Here is a 15,397-nt window from a genome sequence, read left to right as displayed (position 1 = left end):
GAAAGGAAAGGAAAGGAAAGGAAAGGAAAGGAAAGGAAAGGAAAGGAAAGGAAAGGAAAGGAAAGGAAAGGAAAGGAAAGGAAAGGAAAGGAAAGGAGAAAGGAAAAGAAAAGAAGGCTGGGAGTAGTGTGCACACCTATAATCCCAGAATTTGAGAGACTGAGGCAGGAAGATTACTAAATTTGAGGTGAGCCTGGACTGCCAGCCTGAGCTATACAGAGACACCCTGTCTGAAAAAAATAAAAAATAAAAAAGGAAGAAAGGAAGGGAGGGAAAGAGGACAGAAGGCCTGCCCCAGGGATTTGAAGAATTAAAAAAGAAATAACCCCACCATCAAGCTAATTACCATATCCATCCCCTCATGTATCTACCAGCGTGATATGTGGCGGGAAGACTCAAGATCTACCCTCTGCGCAAATTTCAAATGCAGTTCCATGTTCACGTGAATCACACCGCCATCCGTGAGACCTCGGGCACTTGTTCATCTTGCATAGCTGAGTCTGTGAAGCCTCTGACCAACCTCCCACCCACCCCACCTCTCACCCCAGCCAGGCCCTGGCAACCGCCACTCTCCTGCTTCTGCGGCTGTTTCAGAGATCATGCAGGACATGTCTTTTAGAGCCCGGCTTGTTTCACTTAGTATGGAAATGTTCTCCTGGTTCCTCCACGTCGTCACAAATGGCAGGATTTCCTTCTTTATTGAGGCTGAATAATGTCCCATTTTCTCTCTCCACTCATCTATTGAAAACTGCGTTCTGATCCAGGAATCCCATGTCTAGTGTCTCTGCCAAGGAAACTGAATAAGTATTTCAAAGCGGTGTCTGCACTCCTTCGTTCAGGGCAGCATTGTTCACAAGATGTAGAGACAACCTGAATGTACTCTGAATATTCGCATTCACTATCTCACTTGCCCCTTACCGGTTACATTTCGGTGAGCACTAAGCCCTGTGCTAGGACAAAAGACTGCCTAGGTCCTGCCCACATGGGGCACACAGGGAGCTCCAGAAGTCACTTAGGTACTGTGTTTCCGTGGATGGGGGCTAGACTCTGCCCTGGGACGGACCCCATGCCAACTCCCAGGATCACAGATGCAGGGAGACAAGCTGTGGGCTCCAGGGCAGAGACAGGAAGAGAGGGACCAACTCCCTCCCTCTATGTAGTTATGCCTTGTCAAGCCGAGCGGTGGTGGTCACATGAACAGTGTGGAGGGAAGTCACGGGAGCAAGAGGCACCCACCTGCTGAAACTATGATGTAGGGGAAAGAAACCCCCAACCTGAAAGATATCTGGGATGAGTTCGTGTTCTCTAAAATCAAAGAATGAATTTTAGGAACAACGGAGGTTATGAAGAGAATATATTTATTGGGGGAAAGAAAGCTTCTGTCCGAGAGAGGGACAGAAGGGGGGCCCGAGTGGGTTGCCAAGGACCCTGCCTTTTGTGGGACTTTATAGGGCAAAACCACGAGGTGAGGCGGGTTCAAGGTGGGGAAAAAATGGGAAATCACAAGGTGGGTATGAGGTGGGACAAAACTATGGTCAGCCAATAAGGTTACATGTATAATTGCTCAGGTAAAATTGATTCAATCAGGATCAAATTGGGAAGCAAGTCATGCAGCAAGCAGGTATGAACAGAACAGGGGCCTTTCCTGTAGGGGTTGAATTAGTGACTCTTCCTGGCTTTTTCAAGGTGGTGGTTACCTGTTTAGAATATAAATCCCTGATGTCCATCCCTAGGGAGGTGTGTGGGTGCATCTGTTTCATCTTTTGCCTTGAGGTCTGGCCCACAGCGGAGGTGCCTGTCTCTCCATTTGCAGGGTATCCCATCTTCTGCCCTGGCTCCTTGCAGGGCCTGGCCCCGTCTGACTGCTACCGTATTTCTAATATTTCTATCTACTCAGTTGCCTACAACAACTGCACATGTAAACTGTCATAGGGGAAAGACGGCTCCTGTTTGTGAGACGGAATTGGGGTTCTGCAGCCAAAGAGATGGGCCAGATTTGGGGCTCAGGAACCTGAAAGTGCAGGACATGCTCCAGGCAAGAGGGGGAAAGGAGGGGGCGGTGACGGGGTGAAGAAAGCGGGGGAGGGGTCAGAAAGACAGGTTAGGGCTCCACTGAGGAGGGGCAGAGGGCGGAATCTGAACTTCTGCTTATAATACAACTTCCTCTTGAAGGGGAGACAGAAAGGGAAGGTTTTACGAGAAGCTGAAGGGGCATGAAGCAGCAGGGACACGCCACGTTTGGGGAAGACAAGCGGCTAAAGGGTGGCCAGAGCTGCATGTTAGCATTAAAGGCATAACGAAGACGATGACGATGGGCGGGGCCAGTGCCGGGCCAATCTCAAGCACTTACAATCTGCAGGGGATATAGCTCAGTGGCACAAGTGCCTGCCTGGCAAGCGCAAGGTCCTGAGTTCGATTCCTAGTACCAAAAAAAAAAAAAAACTAAACTTTTGGGGCTGGAGATTTAGCTCAGCAGCACAGTGCCTGCCTGGCAAGCTCAAGGTCGTGAGCTCGATTCCCAGTACCAGGGGCGAGGGGGAGCACTTACAATTTGTGAGGTCCAGGCTATGTTCTCCATGCGCGCGAGCTCGTTGGACCTTCTGCGAAGCCGTGCGAGTAACCATGTGAAGTAGGTATTGTTATTTATTACCAGTAGCATCACCCCTCGGTAAGCACAGGGGCGAGGTTCCAGGACCCCTCCAACCTGGCTACCAAAATCAGAGGATGCTCAGTCCCTTGTATACAGTGGTGTAGTATTTGCACCTCCTCCTGTGTACTTCAGATCATCTCTGGACTACTCACAATACCTCACACGCTCTAAACGCCGTGGACATGGGTATCCTACTGCACTGTTAAGGGAATCGTGCCAAGAAAAGAGGCTGTATATTTGGTACACGTGCAGTCTTTTCTCTGCACGTTTTGTACCTGCAGTTGGTTGCACCCATGGTTGCGGAACTGGGGATGCAGAGACCCAAGTGGAGTTGGCATCCTCAGTTTACACGGATGAGAAAACAGGTGCAGGGGGATTCAGACACTTGCCTAAGGACACAGCTCTTGGGAGGTTGAACCAAGACTCCGCCACAGTCATTTGGGAATGAAGCCTTGGTTCCTCTGCACCATACTACGATTCCTTCTCTCCGTGACTTCCTGCAGGTAAATTCACCTGCATTGAGGCCCGGTTCCACCTGGAGCGGCAGATGGGCTACTACCTGATCCAGATGTACATCCCCAGCCTGCTCATCGTCATCCTCTCGTGGATTTCCTTCTGGATCAACATGGATGCGGCACCAGCCCGCGTGGGCCTGGGCATCACCACCGTGCTCACCATGACGACTCAGAGCTCAGGCTCCCGAGCATCCCTGCCCAAGGTAAGCGGCCCTGCCCAAGAGCACAGAGCGCCTGGACAGACAGGGAGAGCGCTCCTCTCTCTGCCCCGCCTGTGACACAGGTCTGGCATTCTGATCTATCAACCTTACCGTCAATATCACCTTCCGCGCGGGCTGCGAGACGCCTCATTCTGCTCGGTTCTCTACCAGCATCAGGCACACACTCGGCTTCATTTACTATTAAAACTTCACATAAACAAAACAAAACAATCCCTTTTAAACTGTCTGATGCAATGGCACATTCATACAGTCTCATCCACACAGGAGGCTGAGACAGGAAGATTCCTTGAGTCTAGGAGCTCAAAGACAGCATAGGCAACATAGCAAGACCCAGTCTCAAGGAAAACAACAACAAAAAAGTCTTTAAAACTCAACATCTCAACCTCACATTGTCTTCCACTGTCCCTTTTGAGTTAAGTACAGCATTCTGCTTCTCTCACCCTTAAAGGTCAATACCTTGTGTCGGGAATCTCCAAGGCCATAGTCACAGTCAGAGATTTGACACAAGTATCCATGGGACTCAGCATAGACTTGTACTCACAGTAAGATTTACTCTGCAGCATAGAATACACTGTCAGATCACAAGGGGGAAGCACACAGGCAGAGCTGGGAGGAAGCCATGCATAGCTTTCTTACTCCCCTCCCATGGGGAGTCACAGAGAGCACGCTAGCTCCTGCAATGAAATGCAGACGTGCGTGTGATGTTTCTGCCACACAGGCGGTGCTGAGACTCAGGAGAAACTGAGGACCTAGAGTTTTAATTAGGGCCCGGCATGTACCAAAACTCCAGACCTGCAGGTGGAAAGCAGATGGTGGGCATAAAGCACACATCACTTGACTGCACGCAGTCAAGGCAGAGCGCCACCCCTACAGTGGGGAAAGTGGGAACATTCCCCGCAGCCCTGTTGTACCAGCCCAGAGTCAATCGTGCAAGCAGGTCTCTCTTAAACAGCAGTCTCCTGTCTGCTATGTTAACCCTATCTTTGTTACTTTTCTCTCATTGCTGGGACAAAATACCTGACACCCAGAATTAAGGAAGGAAAGGTTTATTTAGCTCTCAGTCTGTGGAGGTTTCAGTCCATACTCTGCTGGCTCCAAGGCAGAGTGGCGCATGGCACAGGGCAACCGTTCATGGTGGCGGGAAAATAGCAAAAGCAACAAGAGCGAAAGGGAGGAGAGGAAGCAAGCAGCCTCTTTTCTCTCTCTTACATATGCAAACTACCCGCCCCAGGGCAGGTGTAGCACTGACATCCATAATCCCAGCATTGGAGCATAAATAAATCATAACTCTAGAAGCCCGTCCCATGACTGCATGAGAATTTGGGGGGACATCCACACACAGACCATAACAACCCTTTTCTGAACAAACTTCAATCTGTTTCTACATTTTTGTTTTAGGCAGGGTCTCACTATGTAGTACAGGCTGGCCTCAAACTCACAGTGATCCTCCTGCCTCGGCCTCCCGAGTGCCGGAACTAGAGGGTGCAGCACCACACTCCGTGGTTTCTGCATTTCTAAGAATCAGCACCACATTCACTATTAACTCTCAAACTATCTTCTGCCGTATTCACTGTTAACCCAAAACAACGCATCTTGCTCCATTTGCCCTTATTCTAGACACGTTCTGGTCCATTCCCTTCTGATCCTAGACCCCGCTTTCCACTCCATCCACTCCTGCTTGTCCTTCAGCCGGACGATGAGCGCGCCGTTCTGCCCGCTCACTGCCCACGCTGACCTCCCATTCTGCTTCATTTACCTTCACCAGCAGACATATGCTCAACTTCACTCACTGCTGACGTCAGACCCCATGCTCTCCTCCACTCACCCCAGCTAAGGCGCAGCGTTCTGTTCCCTTCACCAGCAACGCTTGCCGCTTCCTGTCCTTGGCTTCTTCAGCTGCTTTCCACCTCATTCACTGTTTCCATCGGAACCACATTCTGCTCGCTCGCTGAGCGCCAGACACAACATTCTGCTCTGCCGCGGGCGCCAGGCCCCGCCCTGCTTCCTCGGGCCTCACGCTGAGCCCGGCTGCCGCACCATCTCCAACCAGCACCGCACCTAACACTCCGCTCTCAGCCAACGTGAATGAGAATGTGCTAAACTCGCCACATCCCTCACCTGGTCCCACCGTCTTCCATCACTTTATATTCATCTTCCCCCTCTCTCCCTAGATAGATAGATGATAGATAGATAGATAGATAGATAGATAGATAGATAGATAGATAGATGATAGATAGATAAGTAGGTCCTAGGTAGGCAGGTAGATGCATTTCTGGTGAATTCTCTTAAGGCTCTACAGACATCGTGACAATTCATGTGAAGACAAGGAAAAAGGATCACAATGCCATGTCACAACTAACGAATTACCATTAATTCAACAATAACTGAATCAGAAATAATTAAATTAAAAATAATTCAGTAATTCAGTACAATATAGAACCTTCATTTAAATTTCCCTCATTGTCAAGAAATATAAATCGAAAATCCCTTTCATGGTTAGTCTGTTTTGACTCCTTCAATCCAGAACAGTGTCTAAACTATTCTCTTGTTCTCCACGACACTGACCACTCCATTAACTTTTTATATGAATCTGATGTTCTGAGCCAGGGGTGGTGGTCCATGCCTGTGATCCCAGTACTCGGGAGGCTGAAGCAGGAGGATCCCTGCAGGCTTGAGGCCAGCCTGGGCTACATAGTGAGATCCTGTCTCCAAAAAAAAAAAAAAAAAAGAGGCACTGACATTCTGTCTCATTTGCCATTAACGTAAACACCACACTCTCCTCTCATGAAACTCAGCAACACATGGAACCAGTCTCTGGTTACCATAAACACCGGACAACACATTCTTCTCTGCTCAGTTGTAGCAGCAAACACAGAACTCTATTATCTTCTCTGTGCCGGACTCAACGTTTGTGTTTCATTCACGGCGAACACTAGACTCAGTGTTCGGCTTCATTCGTTATTAACACTCCATGTTCTACTCCATTCACTTTTTCATTCATTCGCTCTTTTTAAAGCATAAAATTCAGAGATTTGGGCCGGGGATATAGCTCAGTGGCACAGCACCTGCCTGGCAAGCACAAGGTCCTGAGTTCGATTCCTGGTACCAAAAAAAAAAAAAAAAACAGAGACTTTGATATGTTCAAAAAATTGTACAACCCGATCTATACAACCATCTACTCACAGTATGCAATTCCAGAACATTCTCATCACTCCCAAAAAGAAATCTCATATTTATCAAAGTCACTTCCTCCCTCCTCCCACCAGCCAATGACAGACATGAATAGATATTGTCGCCATGGCTTTGCCTGTTCTGAACATCTGGATTTGTGCGATGTGTGGTCTTTCGTGATTGCCTTCTCTTAATTACCAGAATGTTTCAAGGTGCATCTATGTTATAAAATGCATCCGTATTTCATTCCTTTTTATACCTGAATAATGTCTCACTGTATGAAGGTATGACATTTGTTTATCCAGTCAGCAGTTGGAAGATATTTGGGTTACTTCCACTTTTGGACTATCATAAATAATGCTGCTGTATTAATCGCTTTTTGTTTCTGGGACAAAATACCCCACACCCGCAACTTGACGCAGAAGGGGTTTATTTTGGCTCCTGATGGCGGAGGAAGCAGTCAGCTGGCTCCAAGGCAGAAATGGCACGACAGGAGGGCATGGAGGCACAGAGCTGCTCACCGCGTGGCAGCCACGCAGAACAGAGAGAGTGGGGGGAGTGGTGGGGGACGTGTCACACCACCACTGACCCCTCACGTCCCACTCGGCCCCACTTCCTGAAAACTTACTCGGGGAGGCCCGAGGATATAGCTCAGCGGCACAGCGTCTGCCTGGCAAGAATAAGGTCTCAAGTTCGATTCCCAGTACCAAAAAAAAATAAAAATAAAAACTTACTCGGCTATGTACTCATCCGTTGGTGAGGATAGCGCCCCAAGATCCAATTACCTTTGTAAAGTCTAGTTTCTGAGCTGGGCCCGGAGGTGCTTGCCTATAATTCTAGCATTCTCAGAAGCTGAGACAGGAGAATTGCGAGTTCAAGCCCAGCCTATGCAATTTAGTGACTAAGTGAGACTCTGTCTCAAAATTTAAAAACTTAAAAAGAAGAGATGTAGCTCACTGTGAAGGCCTGGGGATCAATCTCTAGCGTTGGAATTTTCTTAAAAGCCCCGCCTTTGAACTTGTTAAGACTTTTTAGGGGCATTTTAGATCTAACATTTATCCCTGGCACCCATAAGGCTCCTGTCTATCTCGTTATGTAAAATGCATTCAGGTCATCTCTGAACTATTCTAAGAGTTTCAGCATTGTCAAGAAGTTTAAGTCTAAGGCCTTTTCTGAGAATCACAGCAAACCCTTAGCTGTGGGCCCTTGTAAAACTCAAAAAGAAAGTTGAAGCCACTTTTATTCTTTTTTTTTTGGTAATGGGACTTGAACTCAGGACCTTGCGTTTGCCAGGCAGGTGCTTGTGCCACTGAGCTACATACCCAGCCCCAAGTCTGAAACCACTTTTAAAAGTTAAAATGAAGAGGTATGCCTGAGATCCCAGCTCTCTGAGAGGCTGACATGGAAAGAAAAGCCCTGAGTGAAAAGAGAGAGAGAGGCACGGGGACAGAGACACAGACGGAGACAGAGACGTGTGTTCAGCACACAGGGGCATACAGTAATTATTTTCATAAATATTTCTATTTTAAAATGGAACAGTTGGGGAATAGAGAGGAATCAGACCAAGGCAAGACCTAACACCTGCAGGGCAAGTGTCAACTCCGATAGCTCCGCGGCCAGCATCCAGGACAGGCTGTGATAACGGCTCCCAAGGGCTAGGCGGCCCTGCCTCCACAGCCTTGCTGGGAGTAACCCACGGGCCCTCTCTCCTGGGGTGGCTCCGCTTGCTGCCTGGCGTTTGTTGTTTTTTCTTTTCTTTTTTAGCAGATGTTTTATACTTCCGGCATCTCCAGCTTTCGAGAGTCTCCGCTGCCCCTTTGGCTTTACACTCACAACTTCATACATCACTCTCTCGGAGGCGCATTGCCTGGCCTGGCCTGGCCTGGCCCTCCAAGACTTTCTTCTTGGCCCCCAAGACCCCATCAATCTTGCTTTCTGGTGCCCAATAAACCAGCACCTGCTGGATGATGCCAGGGTCAACGGCCAGCTCAAGCAGGGCGGGGTCCCTCTGACTGCAGCTGCACCGGCCTCTGAGTAAACTGGAAGCATAGTCTCTCAACGGAGGTTACTTTTTTATAACCTTGAGTCAATGATGTGTGGGATCTGGCCAATTCCTGAGACACCCGCCAGTCATCTTTCCTATTACACAGATGGGAGAGTGCTTGGCTTCTTCTGAAGAAAACACTGATATTTTTAGCAGCCACTGTCTCCTTCACCCTAACTCCAAAGGTGCTTTCTTTTTGCCAAAGCTGCCTAATTTTTACATCTTTTGGCTCTGTTTTTTTTTTTTTCTCCTGATTTTTACTTTAAATCTGGTTCAAAGCAGCCAGCAGTACTCATACAACAGCCTGAATGTACGGCTGCCTTGAAATTTTCTCCACCAGATTAATTAGTCTTCTGCCTTTCAATTCAGCCTCATACAAAGTCTCAGGATATAGACAAAATGAAGATAAATTCCTTGCCAGAGTATCACATATGGGAGTATAGCTCAGGAGTAGAGTGTTTGACTGCAGAGTATCGCACATATGGCCTTGTGTGTGTGTGTCTGTCTGTCTGTCTGTCTGTCTGTTTTGTTTGTGTGTTTGTCTGAGACAGGGTCTCACTATGCAGTTAAAGCTTGAACTCTCTATGTACCTCAGACTGGCCTCAAACCCTCAGTCCTCCTGCACCAGCCTCCCAGATGCTGAGGTCACAGGTATGCACCACCACACCTGCCTTTCATTTTTTAAGAGTCCTCATTCCCATCTGAAACCTCATGAGCCTGGCCTTTACTACCCACATTCCTATCAGCCTCCTGGTCTTCTGAGCTCAGGCCAGAGTCTTTCATCAAGTTCTGCTCATAGCATTCTAAGGCTTCTCCAGCCTGCATCCCCAAACCTTTCCAAACTCCTCTCACAAACTAGTTCCAACAGCTTCCAAACCACATAGTCAGGCATAGTCACAGCAACGACACCACTGGTGGTACCAGCTTTCTGTATTAGTCACTTTTTTGTCCCTGGAACAAACTGCTCAACACGCACAGCTGGATATTCAGAAGGAAAAATTAATTTTGGCTTACGGTTTTAGGGGGCTCAGTCCATATGTAGTTGGCTGGCTCCAAGGCAGAATTGCATGGCAGGAGAACACAGCAGGAGAAAACACTTAACTTATGGCGGCCGGAAGTAGAGAGAGAAGGGAGGAACCAGGGATACAAATAATCCTTTCAGGTCACACTTCCAGTGACACACCCATTCCCAACAGGTCCCGTATCCTAATAGCACATTTAGCTTTAAACTCTTCAAACTCATCAATGGACCAGTCCACTGATGAGTATAGTGACCCCATGGTCCAGTCACCTTCCAAGCCCTACCTTTGAACACATGAGACTTTGGGGGAACAATTTAGGTGTAAGCCATCCCAGCCACTATGAACATCTGTGTATAGGTTTCTGTGTGGACATGTTCTAAATTCTCATACGTTTATACCTAAGAGTGGAATTGTTGGGTCATATGTTAACTATATGTTTAACTTTCTAAGAAATTGCCACACTGCTAATGCCAAAATGATGGCAGCATTTCACAACCCCAAAGGGTTTTCAAATTTTTCTACATCCTTACAGTCACTTCTTTAGGGCCAGAGATACAGCTCAGCAGCACAGCGCCTGCCTGGTAAGCACGAGGTCATGAGTTCGATTCCCAGTACCACAAAAACAAAAAATAATCACTTTTTTATTTTTTTTATTTTTTGTGTATGTTACTGGTGATTGAACTCAAAACCTTCACACTGAGCTACATCTTGAGCCCTTTTTTGTTTTTTATTTTGAGATAGGGTCTTGCTAAATCACCAAGTTGCCCAGCCTGGGCTCAAACTTGCAGTACCCCTGCCTCAGCCTCCTGGAGTGTTGTGATGACAAGAGTGTGCCACCATGCCACCATGACCAGCTTATTACCTTTTTTATTATGGCTACTGAAATGAAGGCAGAGTGGTATATCACAGTTTGATTTGCATTTTCCTAATGAATAATAACGATGAGCGACTCTTTGTGTGCTTACTGGCAGTTTCCATATCTTTGTGTACAAATGTCTATTTAGATCACTTCTCCTTTTAAAAACTGGATTATTTCTTTTATTGTTGTTGGGATGTAATAGTTATTTATGCATTCCAAAATGTAGATCTTTATCAGATATATAATGGTCAGTGTTTTCTCCTGTACTGTGTGTTGTTTTTCACGTGTTGGATAGTGTCCTTTATGTACGAGCTTTTAATTCGATGTTCTAATTTATCTACTTTTTCTTTTGTTCCTTGGTTTGGGCATCATATTTTAGAAACAACTGCCTAATCCAAGGTCATAAAGATTTACATGCCTGTTTTCTTGTAAGCGTTTTACAGTTCAGCTCTAACATTCAGGTCTTTGGTCCATTTTGATTTATCTTTATATATGGTGTGGGGGATCTAAATTCATTCTTTTCTGTTTGTTTGTTTGTTTGTTTGTTTTTGGTTTTTTCCAGTACCAGGAATCGAACTCACAACCTTGCACTTCCCAGGCAGGCGTTGTGCTGCTGAGCTAAATCCCCAGCCCCAAAATTCATTCTTTTCTGTGTAACTATCCATTTGTCTCCACACTCTTTTTGAGATTATTCTTTTCACCATAGAACTGACACCCTTGTCAAAGAAATCAATTAATCATAGATGCAAGGGATTCTTGACTCTCTATTTTATTCCAATTATCTACATATCTGTCCTTATGCCAGTATCACACTGCTCTAGGTATTGTAGCTTTGTGGTAAGTCTTTAAATTGAGAAGTGTGAGGCTTCCAACTTCATTTTTCAAGATTATTTTGCAATTACTGAAGTCCCTTGTATTTGCATATGAACATGCATAGGAACTTTAGAATCAACCTGTCAATTTATGCAACAAAAAGCTGGAATTTTAATGAAGAAATACGTTCAGTCTATAAATGAATATGGTGAGTACACTATTGCCGTCTTAATATTACACCTTCAAATCCATGGATGATGTCCTATTTATTTGGTCTTTTTTCGTTTTATTCTACAAAGTTTTCTAATTTTGAATGTGCATGTCTTACACTAATTTATTACATTTATTTCCAGATCTTTTTTTTCTTTTATTTTCTTTCTCTCTATCTCTCTTTCTTTCTCTCCATTACTACAAATTTGACCCAGGCCCTTCACATGGAGCTACATTCCCAGTGCTTTTTATTTTTTTATTTTAAGACAGGTTTCTCACTAAGTCACTCAGATGCCCAGGCTAGGTTCAAATCTGCAATCCTCCTGCATTATCCTCCCAGAGTTGTTGGAATTACAGGCATGAACCACATACCCAGCAGTGCGGGGTTCTTTTTGGTGCTAGTATAAATGGAATTGTTTTAAACCAGGCATGGTGGTGCATGCCTGTAATCCTAGCACTCAGAAGGCTGAGGCAGGAGGATCTCCATAAGTTTGAGGCCAGCCAGGGCTACATAGGGAGTTTAAGCCCAGCCTGAACTACATGGCGAGACCCTGTCTCAAATTAAATTAAATTAAATTAAATTAAATTAAATTAAATTAACCTAGTAATTTTACAGACTCTTTAGGATTTTCTTTATACAAGACCCTGTGACCTACAAATAGATAGTCTTTTTCCTTTCTAACCACAGTGCCATTTTGTTTCTCACCTGGTTTCTCTGGCTAGACTTTCCAACACAGTGAAGAAATGTGGAGAGAGTTCACTGAATGCCTGGGATCTCTATGTCTCCCAGCTTTGCTCAGGGGCTCTGGGTTGAGATACAGCTTCCACACTCAGCCAGGCAATTTATAGCTCTGCCTCAGCCTTCACTTCTGATTGCTCAGGGTCTCAGAGCCTCCCAGGGCTAAGAGTTCAGGACCTTCTCGGGTCTTCCCGGACACGCGCACAGACCCCCAGGCATACACGAGCACTTTTCCAAGTCCCCCACAGGCTTCTCATCACCCCGCTTTCCCCTTGAAGCTTTTCTGACCAACCTATTATTTTGCCCCAACTGTCTGAGGCAGCAATTATCACTGGTTGCTTTCAACAAATGCCCCCCAAGAAAACTGTGCATGGTGGTGCTTGCCTGTAATCCCAGCGCTCAAGGGAGGCTGAGGCAAAAGGATCCAAGTTACAGCCCTGGCTGGAGCAGCATAGAGAGTCCAAGGCCAGCCTGAGCTACATAGCGAGACCCTGTCTCAACGCCAAGAAAGAAAGCGGTCCAGATAGCAGACTGTCCGCACTGCGTCAGCCCTAGTCAGGTCCCAACCGTGGGACCAGGATTTGGGTGAGCCACAGGACAGGACAAAGGACAGCGATGCCCTGGACATAGGTTTTGAAGAAGCCAACTCTAGACTTCTCCATCTGCCAGATGGATGCTTTTTACTCTGCTTTCAGTCTGCTCAATTTCAAGGCTACGATGAGCTGAAAAGGTTAGCAAAGGAATCAGCCACATGAAGACCCCACAAAGCCCCGAGGGAGATGGAAGTGCCTGTCCATAGAGAAATGGTACGGGAGGTTCAGAGCAGCGTTACTTACAATAACCAAAAGGTAAAAACAAGGCCGGTAGCACAGGTACTAATAGCACAGGTAGATTTGTTCTTACTGTAGATCTTAGCAACTTCAGCATACAACTCTTTTTCTCTTTTTCTTCTTAAATTGAGACCTTTCACCTTTTCCCCTATGGAACACTCTCATATGGAACAGCGTCTCACCGGCATATCCAAATCCCCGGTGTCTCTACCCTTGTGCCTTGGGGTCATTATTAGGTAAAATAGGGGTCTTGAACATGAGCCCCGTGGCACTGGAGCATTCACCTTGACAACCCAGAAGCCTGCGAAGAAGCAGAGGGGGATGGCGCACACCGTGTGACATACTGAACACGGGCAGGATTCATTCCGGCCTGCATGGAGCCGGACGAGAGATTTCATCACGCTGCTCAGAATGTAGGCAATTTTAAACAGAGGGACTATTTCTGGAATTTTCCATCAGCATTTTATGACTGTGGTTGGCCACAGGCAACAAAAGGGAAGCCGGGAAAGCGAAGCCACGGGGGAGGAGCCTGGCTGCGCTCCGCTCACCTGCGTCTTCCTCCGCCTCTCCCTCCAGGTGTCCTACGTGAAAGCCATTGACATCTGGATGGCGGTTTGCCTGCTCTTCGTGTTCTCAGCCCTGCTGGAGTACGCCGCGGTCAACTTCGTGTCTCGGCAGCACAAGGAGCTGCTCCGATTCAGGAGGAAGCGGCGACATCACAAGGTAGGCCTGGGGGCCCCCGCCCGCGGGACGCGGCCGCGTGGGTGGAAGTGTCCTGAGCTGCCTTGCCTTGCGGTGCTTGCTTCCTGTGACCCTCACTTGCACAAGACAGGTGAGAACTGGGGGTGAAAGCGTTAGAGACCTTCTTCCCCTCCCATCCATAATGACCCAGTCGAGCGTGTGCAGGAGTCACTCCCACAACCACGCCAGCAACGCTACAGAAATTACCAGCTTACACCTAAAGGCAGAACAAATGAGGCAAATGCTGATAGATCAAAAGATTCAGGCAGGGGTGGGTGTGTTGGGCAGAAGGGGAAGGTGTTATTATTTGTTTTCTGCAAGCCTGCTTAGAGGGCTGGGTTCCAGAAGGGAACTGCACCAGGAGACGTGAGATCTCAAAATAGAATGTCCAGGTTCCAAGCCTTTTTTTTTTTTTCTGCTTCCAAGAAAGGAGCAAAAGCCAGAGCCTCCCCGCATGGGCTCTCTCACCGAAGGAGGGATTGAAGGTCAGGGTATTCAGCAGGTCATCCCTGCAAAGTCCCCACTGTCTGTCAATTCAGAAGCTGTGGTCCCATCAAAAAGTGCCACCATGGAGTGTGAGCCTGTTGGAACAAGCCATTCCCTGGTTCTTTTGTTTTGTTTTGTGGAGACAGGGTCTTACTAAATAGCACAGGCTGGGCTTGAATTTGTGATCTTCCTGCCTCAGCCTCCCTAGTGCTGGGAGTACAGGCATGTGCCACCAGACCTGGTGTATCTCAGCAACTTCCCCAAGACACCTTTCTCCCTGGGATGAAAGGACCCGCTTTCCTCTGTAATCTCAGCGTCACATCACTTTTCCCTTAGCTCTCTGAGTATCAACCCACGTGAATCTCACACACAGCAGTGCAGTCTCACACACAGCAGTGCAGACGCCGTGTCCTTTTTCCCGGCTGGCTGTCCCTGCGGCCGCTGCTCAGTGCTGACTCGTTTCGCAGGGCCCGGCTAAAACTTCTCTCCCTGATGCCCTAGTGAAGGTCCTTCGTTACGGTTTTTCATCGAGCACATCCATGCAGGGGCCTTAGGAGGTTCTCACCCCTGAGGCAGGTCCCAGCCTGGTGCCGCATCTGCCCGGAGGACGGGTTCCGATCCACACGCCCAGAGCGGGGCGTGCACACAGGTGCTGTGCGGCTAGTGGAGGCCGTGTTCTACCTCAGCTTGACTTCCAGCCTTCTTAACATGAACCCTGATTTACAGGTATGTGTTCAGGCCCCTGAATTAGGAGCTCCGTAGCTCAGAGTTGTAACCGGCGCCTGACACAGCGCCTGGCACGCACTGCACGGGCACGGGGGCTGCCAGCACAGGAACAAGGGCTGAGCAAGCGGGTGAGGAAAGACGAGCCTGCCCTGCAATCTTTCCAGCAAGCGTCTGGGGCGACCGCAGACTCACACTGTGACCTGTCGGGTCTCATGGCCTAGCTGTGACACACCGATGTCCCGCAGCTGCAGAGGGACCTGTTTAAAAGAGGGGTCTTGGGGCTGGGGATTTAGCTCAGCGGCAAAGCGCCTGTCTGGCAAGCGCAAGGTCGTGAGTTCGGTTCCCGGTACCGGAGAAAAACCAAAAAAAA

The 15,397-nt window shown here is 47.7% G+C and overlaps 1 protein-coding gene and 1 long non-coding RNA gene across 6 annotated transcripts in view; one reads left to right on the top strand and one right to left on the bottom strand.

Moving 5' to 3' along the window:
* Nucleotides 1–13,711, bottom strand: part of LOC106147139 — a 20,675-nt gene extending 6,964 nt beyond the window's left edge. Inside the window, exon 1 of the long non-coding RNA XR_001231901.1 lies at nucleotides 13,623–13,711. This is a non-coding gene — a long non-coding RNA (uncharacterized LOC106147139). The remainder of the gene's footprint in view (nucleotides 1–13,622) is intronic.
* Nucleotides 1–15,397, top strand: part of Glra1 (glycine receptor, alpha 1) — a 97,075-nt gene that overhangs the window by 75,825 nt on the left and 5,853 nt on the right. For 3 of the 5 annotated variants that reach the window (XM_005376175.1, XM_005376173.1, XM_005376177.2), the window contains exons 7-8: nucleotides 3,154–3,368; nucleotides 13,651–13,797. In XM_005376175.1, coding sequence (XP_005376232.1) covers nucleotides 3,154–3,368; nucleotides 13,651–13,797 — 362 coding nt within the window. Of the gene's footprint in view, nucleotides 1–3,153; nucleotides 3,369–13,650; nucleotides 13,798–14,768; nucleotides 15,028–15,397 lie in introns of those variants that run through there. The other 2 variants (XM_005376174.2, XM_005376178.2) reach the window with 2 other exon arrangements.

Source organism: Chinchilla lanigera, unplaced genomic scaffold, assembly GCF_000276665.1.
Source record: "Chinchilla lanigera isolate Chin_1 unplaced genomic scaffold, ChiLan1.0 scaffold00007, whole genome shotgun sequence".
In the NCBI taxonomy this organism is placed as follows: Eukaryota; Metazoa; Chordata; class Mammalia; order Rodentia; family Chinchillidae; genus Chinchilla; species Chinchilla lanigera.
Note: the sequence above shows the minus strand (reverse complement) of the source record. Positions and strands in the feature narration are given on the sequence as shown.